Source organism: Streptopelia decaocto (assembly GCF_964273445.1).
Source record: "Streptopelia decaocto genome assembly, chromosome: 19".
NCBI classification, from domain to species: Eukaryota; Metazoa; Chordata; class Aves; order Columbiformes; family Columbidae; genus Streptopelia; species Streptopelia decaocto.
In genome coordinates, this window is record NC_138674.1 from 978,724 (window position 1) to 997,785 (window position 19,062).

The window sequence follows — 19,062 nt, forward strand, 5'->3', positions numbered from 1 at the left end:
CAGCAGGTTGCTCCAGGCAGAACACAGGAGGATGGAGACGTTGCTCCTGCAGGGGAGGGAGACCTGGAAAACAGAGGTTGCAAGAAATCCAGCCTGAATTGCGTGAGGACAACGGGTGCCTGCTGGCCTTTCCATTTCAAATAAAGAGTACGGTTCGGTTTGAAATGACACATGTTTTTCTGCAGCACACACAAACGACAGGACCACGGGCCGATCGTCACACTCGGTTTATTCTGTATACATTCGTGGTGCACATTAAGGTCAGACATGAGCGCTGCTGCTGCTCCTCGCCTGTGAGGTGACCCCGGTGGGATGGATCGAGGGGTGGAATGGATTTCCACAGAAATAACCCGAAGAAGCAATTACACAGCGAGATCAACGCCCTGCTCGGAGCAGCGAACCCCGGCGGCCACGGCCCCGAAGCACCTTCGTTCTTCTGCCGCATCAGAGATGTTCAGTATCAAAGACACCGGCACAAGGAGCAACACGCAGAGCCGCGCGGGAGAAGAGCTGGAGATAACACGGGTGCATCTGCGCCTTTCAACTGCAAAATCACATCCACTTGTGGAAGGAAAACAAATTAACTCCCTTCTTTACAATTAGCCTTTTCCATAGCCTGGCCTGTAATTGCCAACTTCAAAGCTCTCAGGATTTCCACTAATGTACTCGCCCGTTCGGTATAGGAATGTAAACCTGTTCTGCTACCTGTGCGTGGCATTTCAAGACCGGCCAAGTTGGAGGGAAAGACAAACTTCCCAGAAAGAAGGATGGCAGCCCTCCCAGGAGCTAAATTTAGGCAATGCGTTCATTAACGATCATTCATTAATGGCACTTCACAGTCAAGACACCACCCAAGAGGGCTGAGAAGCATCACGGGGGACAGAGGAAAGACCTGGGGAAAAATGGCTGAGAACAGACGGCTCTAGTACCGAGCTCTGTGTTTTAGCCCCAGTGCACAGCATGGCTTAAGTAATAAAAATAACAATATTTCAGTAAGAACTGACACATTTGAGTCTCTTTGCAGAAATACTGATCCCCTAACCCTCACCATCCAGGCTCTGTGTTGCCATCCTCGCCCTGTAAGGCAGGTACAGCTGACATTGCAGCCTCCTTCCCCGGGGAAACGCAGACACGTAAAATGGGTTAAAAACAAATGAAAAACCATCCCACAGTCTGGATTTCCAACTAACAAGGAAAGATCCCTCCTGCCCGTCACCCAAACCAAGGAGCTGAAGGAACGAGAAAATGCGAATTGCGCTGTCCTGTCTTTCAACCCAGTCCTGGTTTCTCCTCCAAAACCATTTCAAACGTGGCCACTAGAGGAAGCCGCGACCCAGCCGGGGCTGTGACACAAGGAGAAAGCCCACAGCGACATTTCTGTTCCCTGTGCCTGTGTACCAACACGGCTCCGCTCCTTCCCGGCACCTCCACAGCACCTGGGACATGAAGAACAGCCGAGCAGCCGCAGCATCACCTCGTCCTCCCGGGACACAACCTGCACCCCAGCATCTTCCCTTTAAACCGCCCCGCCAAGGCCTGTGCGGTGGGAAGGGCCCTCTCCTCTTCCTCCATGGCCCGTTTCATCCTTTTTGCCCTTTTTTGGGGCAAGAGGGGAACAGTATGTTGCATTTCCCAGCTCAGGCAGGTTCCCCCCAGGCTCCCGGAGCCCTGCCCTGGGGGAGCCCCGCGGGGACACTTACAGCTTAGAAACTCTTCATTCAAATAGTTTATTTAAAGCTAATGCACTTTTTAACATAAATAATTTATTCTCTCCCTTTCCTAAATGAAAGCTAGATTTACAGGGACCTATTACTTGTTGGGTTTGTCCTTTGAATAAAGTCATTTGGTATACATATAAAAATATATTAGTTGCGTTTCCTTTCACTTACAGATTACACAAGGGCTGGGTGGAAAAAAGAATGGAAGACATGCACAAGGACTTAGAAAAAAAGGCAAAAGCAGGGATTTTGAGCATGTGGTGCACTTTGAATTTATAGTGCAACGGCAAGCCAAGAAATCCATGTTTACCCCCACAGGCTTGGCATTACTCACACTCCTGTCACTTCTGAGCGGCACAGCACGTGTCCCTGCTCCTCAACGGGCTGCGGTTCAATGCGACATTACAGCACCAAAGTAAGAAAAAAGGCCAAACGTCAACAATCCGGAAATGAGAAGCTGAGCAGCAGTTTGCAGCTGGACGGACAGGAGATGAAGAACAGACAGCAGAGGTGGACGCCAGAATGACCGCAAGCGCTCCTGTCCCCTCGCAACACCTGCTAATGGCAAAGAGGAGCCAGGGGGGTGAAGCTGCAGCGGGGGGTGGGACGCCCTGCAGCGGGAGGGGGCGCAGAGCCCAGGCAGCACCCCCACCCGCCTGACAGCTCAGACCCACAGAGAAAAATCCACATCAAAGGCCACAAATACACCCGAAAGCCGAAACTCAGCCCTTCCAAGGCCGCAGCTGGAGGAAACAAACTGCGCGTTCACCCCAAACACGCATCAAACGTTTCTCGCGGACCCGGGTGGGCACGTGGGTGCAGCGATGACTTTGATAGGGCTCCAGGCAGCTCCGCTCGCGCACCCACAGCTCCCGGGCCGTTCCCACCCACCCTCTGACGCTCAGTCCCAGTTAAAAAACAACTTCTTGATTCACAGCTGCTCTTTTCCCCAACGGCAGCTCCGCAAAGCCGCCAACCTCTGCCGAGATGTCTTCTGATGGAAGGAGCGAGCCACAGCGAGCACGTGTTTCATGTTGGCACCGGATTTGGCAATTACCACTGGGGTGCAAAAGAACATTTCATAAATAATAAGTAAACAAATAAATAGATAGACAACACTTCTGAACAGGCACCGAAAAGAACCCTTAAAAATCAAAACCGGATACGGTATGATCAAAGTTTTCTGTCTCAAACCTTCAAACTCTCTCACAGTTGCGGTCTTGCCCTCCTCTTTCAAAGCGAGGTCTCTTCAGGAAATGGGGTTTATGTGATCACAGTGTCTGTGCCCATGGCTCTGTCCTCCTCTAGTGATTTCTAGAACTGCCCAACTTAAATTTAATCTGAGAAAGGGACGGGAGTATTAAAAGCTTTTACGTGCTTCGAGAAAATCGGCAACAGTGCAGAGGGGAGAAAGGAGCGAGTCAAGGGGGGAGAGACCACAGCACGAGCTCTGTCAGCAGAGACCGGTGAAACCACGAGGCAAAACCCAGAGCTGCATCCACACCGCACCCGTGCTCCCGCCAGCACCTCCTGCCCCTCTCACCAGGGATTTAACCTTCAAACTGCACCCTCAAATACCCCACAAGGCTTTAAAAATGAACTACAGGGGAGAGATGGAGAGGGGCAGACGGACAGACAGACCAGCCTCAACATCAGCTGTAGGAGCCACCCCGAAACACCAGGAATGGGGCGAACGGGGAAGCAAAGGCAACGGGGGATGGAATTACACTGAAGGGCAGGGACCGAAGCCACGACACGGCGCTTGCACTGGGCGTTCCCCTCACAGAGGCAGGTCAGTGCTGTTATGGCGAGTTTTCCGCGAAGTCCCATCATCTCTCGGCAGGGCCCTTTGCAAACTGGACATGGCCGCTGTCTTTTTTAGGTCAATGACCGCGTAGGAGTCCGTCCGGCGGGCGTCGTGGGCGGCAGGAGGGGGCACGCGGGGGACCGGCGGGTTCTGATGGCCCTTGCGCGGCTCGGCCTCCAGCTCCACCTGGATGTAGTTGAGCTGTCGCGGCTGCTCTGGACAGGGCCGGGGGAAGTCAAAGCTGAAGACGCTGGGCACGCAGCCGCGGCGAGGCTTCGGCAAGAAGCTGCTGCGCCGCTGGCCGCTGCCCCCGTGCAGCGCGGTGTTCTCCGAGTTCATGTAGTTCTGCAGGGGCTCTTCTTCACCAGCCTCCGAGTAGCCGCTGGGAGAAGGTGTCAGCACATCCGCGGCGCTCACGTCCTCCTCGCCGTGCCGGAGCGGCTGGCACTCCCACACCGGCGGCAGCGATGGCAAGTTCTCATAGTGCAGCAAGGCCGTTCTGCGGTGGGAGCAGCCAGATAAACCCGTGTCCTCCCGGCTGAGTTTCAAGCGTCCGCCTCGGCAGAGAGAGGAGGTGCTGGGGGGCAGCAAGCCGTTGACGTTCTCGTAGACACACTGGGGTGACGGGCACTGCCCCTCGCACTCGTTGTTGTTGTTGTTGGGGGGGCAGAAGTGCGTCCTGCACTCACGGTGCTGCCGACAGACGCGTCTGTAGTTGGATGTGGGACCTAACACGAATTTAACCTCCCCCGGCTGCAGGAAGACCTGGGGATTGCGGTCCTCGAGGGAGCAGCTGCGGTTCCTAGGGGGGAAAGGAGGGTGGACTTCAGGCAAGGAGTGCATACAGTGTCGGCCCCTGGGCTCCTGCTCACCGTTGGCCGTGTTGACGTAGGTGTGCGACTGCAAGGAGAGAAGCAGAAGGACAGTGAAAGGAGAAGAGACAAGAGCAAAGCAGGTGCCACCAGCTGAGAAAACAACAGGAATGGAACATTCTTCATTTAATAGTTGTTAAATAATTGTCATGGAAATACTAGTGGATCAAAGCAGCCAACTCCGTCAGCCTCAACAGAGTGTCTGTTGTAGTGAAGTGCCAGGGAGCAGAAGTCTCCAAGAGCAAAATGAAGGAAAAGAGGAAAAAAAAAGATGACAGTGTAAGAGTATCACCCAAGTAAGAGAATCTAGAATTGCGCAGGACTCCTAGTATGACAAACTGCTTGTTCACTGCCTGCAAAGAGCAGAATTGAGGAGATGCAGGTTTACCTGCTCATCGGGCCCAATAAGGGCGTGAGTAGAGTCTTCGCCCACAGAGGAATGTCTGAGGCTGCTCAGCGAGGGCTGCCGGCCTGCCGAGAACGACAGCGCTTCCCCAGGGAAGCTGGGAAATCCGTTGGGAAATCCTGGGACAGCATAACCCAGACCTGGGAGAGAACCGGGACAGAAAACAATCAGAGCGCTGGTTTGGTACAAGAGTCGATTCATTTTCACAGCAAGGTGGGCTCTGAACTGCACCCTGCACATCACAATCACCCTGTGCGGGGAAGATCCCACCATTAAATACCTCCTATCAATACAAGGGCTTGGCTCTCCTGTTTAAACTGATTTACACCACTTCTAATGGAGACAGGAATTGAGCAAACCCGAATTCTTCCAGATGTGGTTTCCTCTCGGAACCACCTGATCCTTGTAGGTGCTACTTAAAAAGGCCGCTTGGCAGCGGTCCAGGTGAAAACCAACCGAAGAGCGACACCTCGGTGGACTATTTGAAGGGCTTTTTGTTGTCATTTCCTTGGAAACAAAATACCACATTGCAGACAAGTGGGACCTTAAAATAAACACGCTGTACGGGGCACACACAGACAGAAAGAACCGGGCGAGCAGCGAGGCCGCGCACGGGAGAGATGCAGGGCCTGCAAAGGGCAGTTTCGGTCGCGTGACCGCAGCCACCCCCGGCTCTGTGTCCCCCCAGTTCTCCCGCAGAAGGAGACTCACTGTTGGGCGCCTGGGGGGCCCGGGCCGGCTCCCGCTCCGAGGGGTGACTGTTCCTGGTGATGACAACAGGCTCTTCCACCACGTTGATGCTGTTACACTGCATCAGGTCCTGGAGCAGGTTAAAGATCTCCTCTGCTCTGGAACACTTGAAGGCAAAAATCCCTGCACGGTAACGAAGAGGAGGGTCAGAAAAGCAAGAAAGTGATTCTGCTTCAACCAGAGTTGATGTAATTTTCGTCTCTAAACGAACAGGCAATTTGGATTTCTTTCGCTGTGTTTAACACAATCAACCCCCGCAAGCCACAGGTGAATAACCAAGTGGCTTATTGCATCAACAGAAATACAGTGGGACAACAGCCGTCTGAGCAAACGGGCATTAGGACGAGGAAAACAGCGAGCACTCCAGTTATCTTATGACCGCCAATCCTGCACGAGCAGAGGTGTGAAAAGGACATGCTATCCAGTCTTGTCTCACCTCTCATATTCTATTTTAAGTCACTGGGGATGCAGTCCAATTCTCATTACCGGGGAAAGTCTCTCCAGCGACCGCTCGAAGCTGAACTGGGCCCTGCGGAGCGCGCACGCGAGGGAGGGACAACACCCTATCTCCAAAATGTGTGGATTTAAACAGCGAGCAGCCCAAACCAGAGCTAACTAATCCCAAACTGGCACGCACACGCACGCACAAAGCCATAGCAACAAGAACGGCATGGCAACAACCGCTGCTACCCCAAAGAATAAGGTTTTAAACGTTCTGGCCAAAAAAAAATAGCTATGTCTGCCTTATATAAAGTGGGGAGCAGCATAAGGAAGGAGTCCGCCCAATAAAATTAACTAGGTTGAAAAAAATCCTGCAAGGAAGGGAGAAAACTGATCAAAACACAATGCCTTCCCCCTCACTTCTGTCTGTGTTACCACTGGTGAGTAAGTGTGTGTCTGCTAAAAATTCTGCAATACATTAAGAGCAAACGGCTCTGCTTTAGGCCCTCCACCTGCATCAAATAAAAAACCAAACCACACACAGGGCAGAATTCTGATCACTGCAAAAGGCAAACCAGAAACCGAGGACAAGCAGCGCCCATCGCTGGCAATGGATTCGCACACGACTCCGGGAGAGGAAAACCCCACTTCATAAATATTAAAAAGCAGCATACGGCACTACAGATTTGCAGGGCGCTTTACACAGACACTGAGCAGTCATGTGGAGCCCTTTTGGGTAAGGAGGAGTTGACAAACACATTAACAAAATGAGGAAACAAACTTTTTTTTTTCCCAGGGATGGAGATGCCAAGGAAACGTTCAGCTCTTTAAAAGCAAGAGAGACAGAGTGGTAACGGAACGAACAGGCGCCATTGTAAAACTGGAGGCTGTTCCCAGCGCTGCTGATGACTTGGCATGTGCTCCTGGGTGACTCACTTCCCTTCCCTGAGCACAGCGTCCCCCTGCACAAAATCAGGAAAACTCCTTCCCCTCTACGTTACAACGCGCCGCCAGACACCACACGCAAAGCGCGGAGCAGAACTCGCACTAACCGAGGCAGAATAAACTCGGGGAGAAACACCAAGTGCGCTCAAACAAGCGCTGCTGCTGACGCGTGCTGGGCAGCTCTGAGGAACGAGCAAACCCAAAGAGGGACCTGCAAGAAGGTGCCGGTGTTGCCCTTTTGCTTTATCCCCGGATTTAAAAGATGCTTAACAAAGCTTCAGGCTTGCAAAAAGCACTTTCTAGTCCAGCAGCCCCTCCTGCCAGAGCTGTGCATCGCTGGGAGCGACAGCGTCACCAGCACCCTCCCTGACATTAAATACGCCCCGTCCAGCGCCCGAGCCTGCTTCACCCATTGCCTCATGAGCAGCGACGCACTAGCAAAATGAGACCATTTTAAGCCCAGGTCCTGAGCCATGATGTTGTTCTCATTAGTGTTTTAATCAGGACTATTAACTATATGTGCATGCACGCTCTGGTATTCTGGGGGAACAGAAGACGCTAAAGAACCTGTTGATTCATTAAACGCAGGAATATGGGAAGATACGAGCACCAGCTCGCTCCGGCTGCCGGGGAACAGAAAGCTCAGCAGTTCCTTCCTGCAGGAGCCCCCACACTCACCCTGCCCCGTCTGGCAGCGCCGGCCGCTCTCGAAGGAGAAGAGGTTGGAGTCGAAGCCGTAGCGGCGCAGGCACAGGTAGGGCCACCTGACGGCATCGCGCTTGTGCGTGTGCAGGATGAGCTCCGTCTGCGTCAGCTCCATAATCCCAGATCCCAGCTCGTTACCTTCATCGTCCACGTTCGTTACCTGCAGAGCCCACGGAGCTCACATCAGGAGACTCGGTGCATTGGTATCAAAAAAAACCCACCCACGAAGACACTGTAATTCCCACGGATTCCCCCTTTGCTGACTGAGATGCCTTTTTTTCAGCGGGGAGCATGAATTTGTTGCTGGCAGAAGGCGCCAAGCCGGCAGCCCTGGAGACCGTGCGCTTGGCAGTTCCACTGCCGCGTCTCAGCAGACACTGGAACACAGCCCTGAGCAATAAAAGGTTTCTCTCCAGCTCCCTATTTCCTCACTCAAGCTGAATCTCAGTGCAAAGGCAATTTTTACTGCAAATACAAACACATTTGCAGCAGAGGTTGCTCAAGGAAAGGAAAGAAAAAAGCCCACCACCACCAAAACAGTAACTTATTTGCAAATCTTATCAAGTGCAAGAGCAGAGGTTTTCTTGCCTTTCAGGCCTGGAATCCAACCCATGCTGGGCTTTGTCGGTGCTGTCACAGCCTCTCTGATGCGGAGGAGGGTGCAATACTCACCTTAAATTTGGTGGGATGGTTGTCTGGGATGGTGTCTCTGCACAGACAGCTGCAGCAGCTCCCCATGACGTCAGCGTAACAGGTAATCCCTGCGGAGGGACACAAAACCAAGGGCAATCAGGTTTGGGAACCAGCTCCTCCCACCCTCTCCAAACACGAAGCATTTACAGCCTGTGTCCTGCACATGGCCCAGGGGGGTTGGATCTCAAACTCTTCAATACCTTTCTTTATTAATGGATGCCATGCAATATAAGGCTAATTAAAAACAACAGCTTTCTTACCATTAGGCATTTGTTGGATTTTTCTGGAGGAGTGAGAAGAAATTCCCACCGCTGTCCCTCTATCTCCTTCGGGACTTCATGGTGACCAGGTGTCAGAGTCACCTAAAACACCAGGCAAACTGCCCCATCTTCCACCTGACAAAGAAAATACAATTAAGCAAATTAAAAACCAGTTTTCTAGACTCAGTATGGATTTACTCCCCACTGACCTTATAGGCTTTGATCTATAATTTAGCAACAGATCCCTTTCTGCTTCATCTAATCTGGTCACTAGGAGCCTCGTCCTCTTCTGTCTCTGCCCTCCCACTCACATCTCATCAATTCCATCAGTAAAAATTAAAAATCTAGTAGAAAACCTGTCACCTTTGCCCTCTTTCTTCTTTATTCCTCTGTCCCCATGGTGTTCCCTTCACCCACACCTGTCTAACCGCTGTGAGGGGGTGAGGCTGGAGCGCTGTCGCCCACCCCCACCAGTTATTATGGTCAGAACTGAACAGACAAGGAAACAAAAAATCCTGGCGGGATCCCTGAGCACTCCCTCAGGGCTTCCTGCTGCTCCTCACTGCGAATATTTTAGTGGCATCCCCTTCTCGCAGACACAGAGAACACAGAGCCTCGGGGGCTCCGTCTCCTGCTCAGCGCTCTCAACGCACCCAGCGCACCTTCCCCACGGCTGTTTGCCCGTTCAGAGCCTCGACCAGCCCAACCAAACCCTCCAGAAGCCTTTGCAGCCTCCCGGGCCCAGCTCAGCGCTCCCGGCCCCGCAGCCGGGATCTCCACTCTCCCCAAACCCCCGGCCTGCAGAGCACCCCACTGTGATTCCCCTAAAACCGGACTGACCATGAGGGTCCAGCTGATCCCAAAGGCCCCGGCGGGACCCCCGGGACAGCCCTGACCGGGGACACGGGGACACCCGGCGGGAAGTGCCCGCGGCCCCACACCGACCCACCGGGACCCAGCGGCCCCGCCTGCACCGGGGAGCGGCGGGGCTGCCGGGGCACCGAGGGGCTGCTGGCGACGGGAAGGGCCGGAGGGAGGACGGGGCCCGCACAGCCCGTGCGTCCGGGGGCCTGGGGAAGGGGCGAGTCCCGGGGGGTAGCGGGGGGCGGCTGGAGCTGCGAGGGGACAGCGGGGACAGGGAGGCGGGGGGGAGGCCGGGGCCATGCGGGCGGTGCCGGGGAAAGGCCCGGGCCGCGGGTCGGTACCTGAGGCGCTGCCCGGCTCCGCCGTCCGGGAGCTGAGGCCCGGGCCCCCGCTGCCGGCCGGCCCCCGGCCCGGCCCGTCCCCTGCCCGGCCCGCCGGGTCCGGGCTCGGGCTCGGGGACCGGGAGCGGGTCCGGCCCCGCCAGCGCCGCGTCCCCAGCCCGGGCCGGGCCCGCCGGGAGCAGCGAGTCCGCCGGTCGCCGCCTAGAGCGTCTCGGGCTGGGAGGACCCAGACACGGAACAGCGCGGCCGCCAGGGGGCGCGCGGGGTCCGCAGCGCCTCCGCCGCGGGGGCGGGGTCAGAGGGGGCGTGGCCTCGTTAGCAGTCTGGGGGCGGGAAAACGATGTGCGGGAGGTTTGGGGGGAGCGAGGGGCAGGAGGTTTTATCGGGGCGTTCAGTGGAGGTCTGGGGTGGAGGGATGCTCTCTAGGGGGGTCAGTGAAAGGGGATTGGGGGTCTGGGGCAGGAAGGGGTGCTGAGGGCTGCCTTCTGCATCCAGCCCCCCCATCCACAGCATCCCCGCTCACCACCTGCCCCAGCTCCGCCAGTATCGGAGCACTAAACCAGCACAGTCGTGGCAGCTCAGTGCTGGGGTCCCACAGGCGGCTGGACCTCTGGACCGCCTCGATTGCTCCCGGTTGGGCTGCACGGGGTCCCGACTCGGCCCCCGCGCTCCTGAGTGCTCAACAATACCACCCGTGGCCCGTGTTCAGCCTCGGTCCCTGGGAGGCTCTGGGTACACGCAAGGGGGCTGCCGCACAGCAGGACCACAGGGAGGCCACGAGGAGAGTCAGGCTGGGCTGCAGATTTTACACTTGTTGTTTTTACACTTGCAATTTGTACAATTGTGAACGCTCTGCCACTACAATCCCATCGGTGCTGTCACGCCACAGAGCTGCTGGACACCAGCTGTGGATTTGGAGGGGCTGCTGGCTCCTCGTGACCCGTGAACGCTCCCAGTCTGCTCCAGCGCCGAGTCACGGAGCCGCAGTCTGCAGCCCTGCCCTTTCCGTGGGGACGCTGCCGGCCACGTGCCGGCTGCTCCGCGGTGTTTTGGCAGCAGAGAAGCCCAGTGTCCTGCCCGTCACACGTGCACAGTCACCCAGTGCCCGTGGGGGATGTCGTGGCGTTTCCAGGGCGGTGGCTTCACTGGAGTGGCAGCTGGTCCCTCCTCAGAAAGCCCTGAGTGACCCATCTGTCCAGTCCAAGTCCCTGTGCCTGGCTGGTCTCCTAACGAGGACTTTGCCCATTAATCTTTCCGCCGTGCAGAGGGACATGGAGCACAGGCAGCAGCAGGTACAAAGTCCATAGCAGCAAACGGGTCTAGATAAAGCTGTGGAGACCAAACTCCCACCAAAGCCAAACAGCGGATTAACCTCCCCAGCGCACATCTGAGAGCTTAAAGGGTCCCTGGGGAACTGCGACCAAATTACCACCCCTGCAGATTCACACTGCAGTCCCGACCCTGGTCCCAGGGACCTCCATAACACACGAGCTACCCACACCCCTCGGGGAGCCCCAAAACAAGGTGCGGTTCCTGGGCAGCGAATTGCTCGGCCCACGCGGGGGACAGCAACGTGGGCCAACCCCTGCAGATGAGGGTTTTGGGGGGATGCTGTGGCTTTGCCTATCCCCAAAGCCACATCATCAGGCAGGAACATTTTATGGCATGTGAGAAATACAACAAAGATGCTCTGCCTTGTGTTGGAGACTCTGATCAGTTTTGCCCTGACTCGTGCTCAAGTGCAATTGCTTCAGCCAAGGCCTCTAAATGGCTTTTAGGAGGCTCGTCAGGTGTCCAGGGCTTGTGAAAACTGGGACATCCTGACTTGCCCCTGGCTAACCCCTTTGTGAGAGCCCAGCCAAAGTCTCTCCACCTCTAAATTGGGGTGTAATGACACTTCCCCTCTTTCATGAAGCTTCGACTCTTTCTGATCTACGTAGGAAAATAAATCACCGCGTGGATCATAAAAGTCATCAAAACGGCAACCTGGGGTGAACTGAGCCGCAGATGGAGGGAAGGGCGCGGACGCTCGGAAAATGAGAGGTGGCGAGAAAAACAGATGTCACGCAGAGCTCTGTCCCCTGTAGGGTTAACGTGCCCCCCCCTCCGCCATCCTTTGCTCTTCCTCTCCCTGCCCGCCGCTGGGATTCCCTGCCATTGGCTGTCTCTGTAGGTTTAGGCTAAAAAGCCTGTAATTAGGACCCTGGCTGACACAGCTCCGGTTTCCTGGGCAGGCGGGCTGAAAAAAAGAAAAAAAAAAAAAGAGAGAGAGAGAGAGAAGGAAAAAATAATATAATTGTTTCCCTGCCCGAGCTTGGATGTTTTCCTTTCGCTTTGCAAAGTTTCCCCTGCTCAGGCTCCATTCGCTCGCCGCCTCCGGAGCGGGGCGGGCCGGCGGCGCTGGAGCGGCCGGCGCAGCGCGGAGCGGCGGAGCCCGCGGAGCCCAGCGCGGGGAAACCGCAGGTACGTGCGGCTGGGAACGGGAACGGGGCCGCAGCTCCGAGCTCCGAGCTGAGCTGGAGCGGGGGGACAAGGTGCCTGGGAGAGGGGGGGACACTGGAGAATCCCCGCCTGGGAATCGCTGCAAGGAGAAGAGGAGGTGAAGGAGGGGAGAGGGAGTGATTTGGGGTGTCCTGGGAGAAATAAATGGGGGAAGCAGAGTGGTACTGCTGCCCCCGCGGTCTTTGTTTATGGGAAAACGCCTCTTGAGAGCAGGAGACAGCATGTGCGCCATCCTACCGGGCTCTGCCATCCCGGGTGTGCGGCCGCTCCGGCGCGGGCAGGTCTGCGGGCAGGGGGCTGGCAGGGCGGGCAGGGCTGCCCGCGTCCCTCGGGACCCCAGGAAGGAGTGTTGGCTCCGCCATCCCTCCTTCAGACAGGATTCGGCAGGAGCGGGGTATTTTGGGGTTAGCGATGGAGTTTTCCACTGGAGTTGGCTGGGCCCCCTCGTACACTGACGTGCCGGATGGGATCTGGTGGCTGTGGGGGCAGGTGGGGTGGGTGGAGGGCTCTCGGTTTGCACCCGACCGTGTATGGATGGCTGAGTTTGGGCAGGTTAATGGGTTACTGCTCCCAGCTGGGGCAGCTGGCCGTGCCTGTGCACTCCGGATGGGGGAAAACACACTAGGAAAAGCCCTTTGCAGCACTGGCACATTCCCCGGTGAGCAAAGAAGCCACCGCGTTGGCCACAGTCCCCTCCGGTGATGTGGGCAACACGACGCCATATGGTAGAGCAGGATGCTGAGACCCCCTGTCACTGGGGGCTGTGCTGACCCTGTCCCTCCACATCGTGAGCCCACGGATGGCTGCACCCAGCCAGCAGCACCCAAGCGTTGCTCCACCTCGTGCCACCGCAGCCCCAAAAGCCGCCGTGGGCTCCTTCCCAGCTCGGGCAGCCTGGCTTGGGCTGCGCTGCAGAACTAGCTGCTCGGGCTCGCCTTGCCAGACCTCAGCTTATCTCACCCCAGAAAAGATGCATCTTTCTGGCTCTTCATCTCTATTTCCACGTACCTTCGTTGCAGCTGTGTTGACAGGAGCTCAAGCAAAAACAGGTTATCCTGTGGGTGAGGTGGTGAACACAGAGCTGCACCTCTGAAAGCTGCCGGTGCTTTTGGGTGCTTGAAAGGGGATCTGGTGGGTTTGGTGATGGTGAACTGTTGTGTTTCCTCGGGGTTGCGGAGCTGGGGGGCGTTTGGTGCTTCTGAAAAATAGGCTAGAGGGGTCTGAAACAGGTTCTTGTAAGATGGAGAAGTGACTTCAGAAAACCAAAAGGCTGCGGGGGAGATGCCAACCAGCCCCTGGCCATGCTGGGAACGGAGCAGCTGCCCTGAATGCGAATGGGCCGGGGTGGCTGCGCTGCAAGTTAATGTGTGACCTTGGCAGGAGAGGGCCGGGAGCCCACACACGCCAGCTGGAGACGGGGGCTGCTCCCAGGGAGCCAAATGAGATTAACGTTCTCGTGAATTTTAGCCTCTTGTACCCAGGGAGATGCAACCACTTTGCAAAGGGCTGTAGCTACTGTGGGAAACGGGCTCGGAGTAGGAAGGGGAATCCTGAGGGGCCACCGAGCCAGGCGGTGCCAGCATCGGGACCGGAGCCGGGGTGGCTGTTTGCAGCCTGGCAGGCGGGGAGCATCCCTGTATCCCTTTTGCAGGGCAATAGCAGGAGTGCCTGGAGGGACGGCGGGAAGGAAGAGGGGACAGGGAGCAGAGGAGACAGACCTGTTGGGGCTGCCTGGCTCCTTAGCATGGGAGGCACATACCACTGTCACCGTCTGGGGCTAATTACAGGGACTTGCCTCCAGCCCAGACAGCTGCCAGCCGGCATAATCACATCAAGCTGGGCTGGGCTCTGAGCACAGCCCACGGGTTCCCAGCAGCCCTGCCCTCCACTCTCCCCCAGCATCACCCACTGGGCTCCCTGTCCCTGGGATGAGGTGCCCTGTGCACCCTGCCATGGGGCTGGGGCCACACGGGCACCCCCAGCTCTGCTGAGTCTGGCTGAGGGCTCTAATTACAGCAAAGCCCCAGCAGATTAAACAAATGCAGGTTGGAGGCTTAATGAGGCAAGCAGAGCCTGGGACTGCCATCCGCCTCCCACCGGGAGGGAAAGCAGAGACCTGTGTCACCCGAACAAGGCAGCAGCAGAGCTGGGACCGGTCACAGAGCCCACGGAGGTCCCCAGGTACAGTGGTCTGTCGGTAAGGCCAGGGCTGCGGATACATAGAGCTGGGTCAGATGATTCCATCCCGGTGCAGGTCCTAGAGCTGAGCACAGCTTTAAAACCCCCTGTGACCAGCCCTGCAGCCTCTCCAGATCAACCCCAGGGCTGGCAGACCCCGAGCCCCAGGAAGGACCAAGCAGCGCTTTTGTTTTCTCCCGCTGATCAGCCAATCTGCAGCGTTAATCATTGACCCAGGTGTGTGGCAGGGAAACCTGAGCTGCCCCAGCTGCTCCACCCGCTGCAGCACCCCAAAAATGGGCAGCTGTGGAGGGGGGAGCACGGTGGGAGCAGGGGCTGAGCGGGGGGTGTTGGAGCTGTTTAGTGGGAGCAGTGGGGATGCAGGTGCTGGCCAGGGGATAAACCAGACATGCAGAAATACCATCCCAGAGCAGAATGAACTGGTCCTTGTGGTGACAGCGATGTAGGAGGACCTGGGGGTTACCGCCACCTCAGCCTGAGCCCCTGCCAAGCCACTTGCTGTATAAAACACTTTCCAGAGCAGTTATCAGTCCACAGTGGGCACTGCATGGGGTGAATCCGGGGGTGTCCTGGGGCTGTTTGGTTGCAGCACTGGGACTTGCCCCCTGGAGCAGCGGCTCAGCCCCATCCCACCCACATTCCACCCTCGCTCCCCACGCCAGGGCAGGAAACCTGGGCAGAGGCCGCCGGGCTCTGGGCCGGTGTCCAGGAGCCAGCCCATCACCATTCGCCTGTGTTGTGGAAAGCCAAGGCAGGAAGGAAGCGAGCAGTGGACAGCGCGGCGTGGGGAGGAGGGGACGGGACCGGCCGGGTTTCCACCGTGTAACCATTAGCCAGGCGAGATGGTGACGGCTGGGCGAGCTGGCTGCCCGAGCAGGAACAGCCGCTCCGGGCAGAACAATAGCAGCCCGAGGGGAATAAATTATTTTCCACTGAACTGGGATAGACCTTGGTCTCCTCCCACGGCCCTGCTCGCTGGCCACCAGACCGGGGTTCTCCGTGCCGGCAAAGGACTGGCGGGAGTGGGAAAATCTCCTGCTGCGGGTGAGCGAATGGCCAGAGCTATTTCCCAAAAACCTGTTCCAGCTTCAGCACAGACACCCAGGGTCTTTCCTGCCCGGTTTCTCTCCATCACCATCCCTTCAGCCGCTCCTGCTCTGCAGACAAACCGCTGCCCTGCCGAGCACCCATGTCCTCGGGGTGGGTTTGCACATCACCCCTGCAGAGAAAGGAACAGCATCCAAAAGCCCTTGGATTTCAGCAGGGGTTCAACTGAGGGCCTTGAGGTTGCGGTGGCACCGGGCATCACCCCAGCTGGGGTGGGCAAGGGGCTGCTTGTCCCGCTGCCATGGGAATGACACGTGTCCTGGGGACGGACCCTGCTCCCCCCGCTCCCCCCAGCTCTGCCGCTCTCTCCCCAGCTCATGTCCCGGCCCAGCCCCGCATGGCCCCAGCGAGACGAGCCAGCGCCCTGCGGCACCGCCACCGGCCTCCCGCCGGCCTCGTCCGACAGCGACTCCGGCTGTGCCCTGGAAGAGTACCCGGAGCCGCCCGCAGACCCCGCGCTCCCCGAGGTGGGCAGCACCGCAGCTCTGCCAGGGCTCCCTTGGCTCCCTGCTCTCCCCCAGCCTTGTGGGTGCCATCCCTGGGTGGTACCTGCAGCCCAGCACCCCAGAATGAAATGCATTTTAGCAACCTTGAGCAACGCAGCTTAATCCTCCTAAAAATCTGCTGGTGTTTCTCTCTTCCATGCAACACGCCAAGGTCCCGCTGTGCCCCGGCAGCCGCTCGCCGCGGCCCGTCTCTGCCGCCGACAGGATCCGGCTGCGCGCCAGAGCCCTCCTGCAGCAGCTGCCGCCGCAGGACTGCGATGTGAGACACGGGTGGGTGGGCGCTGCCCCCGCGCTCCCCCACCGAGCACCCCCTGACCCCCCTCCCCACGCAGGAGCGGTTCTGCCCCGACCTCGCCGAGGAGGAGAGGAGGCAGCTCCGAGCGTTCAGCGCCCGACGGAGGCGGGAGGCGCTGGGACAGGGGCTGGCGTGTCCCGTGCCAGGTCCTTGCCATGGCTGTCCCTGCAAGAAGGTGAGGCATCCCCCCCAGGCACCCACTCCTGAGCAGGGACCTGTTCCCAAAAGCCAAGCGGACCCTGAACCCCGCGTCCCTCTGCCTTGCAGTGTGGCAGAAGGCTGAACAAAGGCGACCCGGGGATTTCGGCATCCCGGCTGGGGGACCAGTTCTGGCACCCGTCCTGCTTCTCCTGCCACTTCTGTCACCAGCCCCTGGTCGACCTCATCTACTTCCAGCAGGACGGGAGGATCTACTGCGGCCGGCACCACGCCGAGCTCTTCCGGCCCCGCTGCGCCTCCTGCGACCAGGTGGGTGCTGAGTGGGGAGAGGCTTTCACCCCCCCTTTTGCTGTTGATTAAAGCTCCTGTGCCTGGCTGGGGGCTGCAAAGGCAGCAAGAGCCGCGGTGGGCGGGAGGGAAGTTCCTTCTGAGCCTTGCAGAGCCCTGCGCCCTTGCCAAGGCACGGGGGCTCCCCCTCGCTCCTCCTCACAGCAAAGCGTCCTCCAGGCTACGGGTTTTCTCGCTGGGTGCTTAGAGGATGAGAGGACGGGTTGTTTTTCCCCCTGCAGCTGATCTTCATGGAGGAGTGCATCGAGGCGGAGGGCCGGCGCTGGCACCTGGAGCACTTCTGCTGCCTGGAGTGTGACGTGCCCCTGCGCGGGCAGCGCTACGTGATGACGAGCGGCCGGCCCTGCTGCTGCAGCTGCTTCGAGAGCCTCTTTGCCGAGCCCTGCCAGGCCTGCGGGGACCCCATCGGTACTGCCCCCTTGTCCCCGCGTCCCCAGGGCAGGGCAGAGCGGGACATCCCCACCCGGGCAGGTGGGACGTGGGCTGGGAGCGCTGCGGAGCCAGAGCCCCGCGGCTCGCTGCGGGGGCCGGGTTTTTGGCACGGGGCGGTGGGAAGAGCCTCCCCCTCACCCCAGGTTGCCCCCCAGGTGCTGACAGCGAGGAGGCCACCCACCAAGGGCTGCGCTGGCACGCCCGCGCCGCCTGCTTCTGCTGCAGCCGCTGCCGCCAGCCGCTGCGCGGGCAGCCCCTCGTCTGCCGCCGCGGCCGCCTCTTCTGCTCCGAGACCTGCAGCCTGGGATGGGACGCGTCCTCCGCCACGTCCGACTCCTCGGACTCAGCCTTCACCTCAGCCCCGTCCCCCGGTTCGACACCCCGAGCTGGCCCCACGGGCAGGACCACGGCGGGGACGGGCGGCACCGCGGCGGCCGGGGGCTGCAGGCGGCGTGGGGAAGGGGCCGGTAGGAATCCTGCTGCTCTGCTTGGGGGGTGTGGGAGCACAACCCGGCTCTACTTGGCCCCTGGGTACTTTATGGGATGTGTTTTATGGGTACAGCCCACCCCAGGGTTGGGGCAGCGGTGACAAGCCCCCAGCACCTCCTGCGGGAGGGTGAGCACTGGCAGCCGGGGTTTGGTGGGTACAGCCCTCCGTCCCTGCACCAGGGGCTGTGGCAGGGCTGGCTCAGCCTTCCCCTTCCTCACCCAGCCTTGTTTTCCCTCTTCTAGACACATTTCTGGACCAGGCGTCTCTGCATCCAGCGTTCCGGAGCCCGGAGGACCGCAGGGCAGCCAAGGAGCGGAGCAGGGATGCTGCTGCACACACAGGGATGCTGGGACCTCCAGCCGGAGACCCCTCTGCCCCCCAGCCCAACACAGAGGGTCCCAGTGGGGCTGGAGCCCACAACCACACAGCTTTGGGGGGCCCTGACCCCCGAACACCCACAGGCCACGGGAATCCACACTTCCCATCCACGTGCCCTGCCCCACACAGCCCATGGCCAGAGGACATCGACCTGCAGGACATCACAGAGGAGGATGACTCCTGGTGTCCCACCTGCTCTTCATCTTCGGACTCAGACTCGGAGGAGGAGGGTTTCTTCTTTGGGAAGCCCATCCCCAAGCCTGGGATGAGCTCCCTGGGCAGGGAGCCCCCGGGGAGGGCTGCGGGCAGGACGGCGAAGCCGTGGGGCAGCAGCAAACACTGCAGTGTGTCCTAGCAGCGGGGACAGGGGGTGCCCGACCGGCACTGCCATCCTGCCGGGTCCTGCCACAGTCTCAACGTGTTCCAAGTGCATTTTGGACGCAGCCCAAGACTGGTGGGAGCCGCTGGGATCCTTCCCCCTGGCGGCTGCTGGCAAAGCTCAGCCTGCCATTCCTGCCGGCCTCCCCTGCAATTAGGAACAGGTAAAGCAGGTAGGGAGCCCAGCGCCGCAGCCCGCGCCAGGGCTCCCACCTCGGGCAAGGTGGCAGCTCCGAGAGCAGCCACGTTCGGGGGGGCAGCGGGTGCTCCAGACAAGGGCAGCTGCCTGCATGGTTCTGCTGCAGGGACCTGGGGGACAGGAGGGGTGCTGGCAGCCAGGGCCGGAGCCTTCCCTGGGACACCTCTTGGAAGGACAAGCACCATTGCCCGATGCTCTCCAGCCCTGGGGGAGCCTGTACCCCTGGCACAGCGGGGAAGGGGTGGGAGGGGATGCAGACGATGCTCC

General features: G+C 58.9%; 2 protein-coding genes across 2 annotated transcripts; one reads left to right on the top strand and one right to left on the bottom strand.

Annotated features, from left to right (window-relative positions):
• Window positions 1-211: 211 nt before the first annotated feature.
• FRS3 (fibroblast growth factor receptor substrate 3) lies at window positions 212-10,008 on the bottom strand. The gene is made up of 7 exons (XM_082068925.1): window positions 9,803-10,008; window positions 8,598-8,732; window positions 8,317-8,405; window positions 7,618-7,804; window positions 5,515-5,676; window positions 4,786-4,943; window positions 212-4,425 (listed from the first exon to the last, which is right to left on the bottom strand). The coding sequence occupies exons 2-7, from the start codon at window positions 8,605-8,607 to the stop codon at window positions 3,499-3,501; spliced, it is 1,533 nt and encodes a 510-aa protein (XP_081925051.1). The 5' UTR covers window positions 8,608-8,732; window positions 9,803-10,008; the 3' UTR covers window positions 212-3,498.
• A 2,027-nt stretch (window positions 10,009-12,035) lies between these two features.
• Window positions 12,036-19,020, top strand: PRICKLE4 (prickle planar cell polarity protein 4). Its single transcript, XM_082068957.1, has 8 exons — window positions 12,036-12,265; window positions 15,925-16,077; window positions 16,268-16,375; window positions 16,449-16,586; window positions 16,679-16,879; window positions 17,140-17,326; window positions 17,506-17,817; window positions 18,083-19,020. The coding sequence occupies exons 2-8, from the start codon at window positions 15,928-15,930 to the stop codon at window positions 18,571-18,573; spliced, it is 1,587 nt and encodes a 528-aa protein (XP_081925083.1). The 5' UTR covers window positions 12,036-12,265; window positions 15,925-15,927; the 3' UTR covers window positions 18,574-19,020.
• Window positions 19,021-19,062: the final 42 nt, after the last annotated feature.

Excerpts from the sequence above, each read along its gene's own strand:
- PRICKLE4 (XM_082068957.1), top strand. The coding sequence starts at position 15,928 with ATGTCCCGGCCCAGCCCCGCATGGCCCCAGCGAGACGAGCCAGCGCCC. Across the intron at positions 16,587-16,678 it reads ATGGCTGTCCCTGCAAGAAG|TGTGGCAGAAGGCTGAACAA; the intron begins GTGAGGCATCCC and ends TCTGCCTTGCAG. Across the intron at positions 17,327-17,505 it reads GGCCTGCGGGGACCCCATCG|GTGCTGACAGCGAGGAGGCC; the intron begins GTACTGCCCCCT and ends GTTGCCCCCCAG.
- FRS3 (XM_082068925.1), bottom strand. Across the intron at positions 4,944-5,514 it reads GGCCCCCCAGGCGCCCAACA|GTCTGGGTTATGCTGTCCCA; the intron begins GTGAGTCTCCTT and ends GTTCTCTCCCAG. Across the intron at positions 4,426-4,785 it reads TTATTGGGCCCGATGAGCAG|TCGCACACCTACGTCAACAC; the intron begins GTAAACCTGCAT and ends CTCTCCTTGCAG.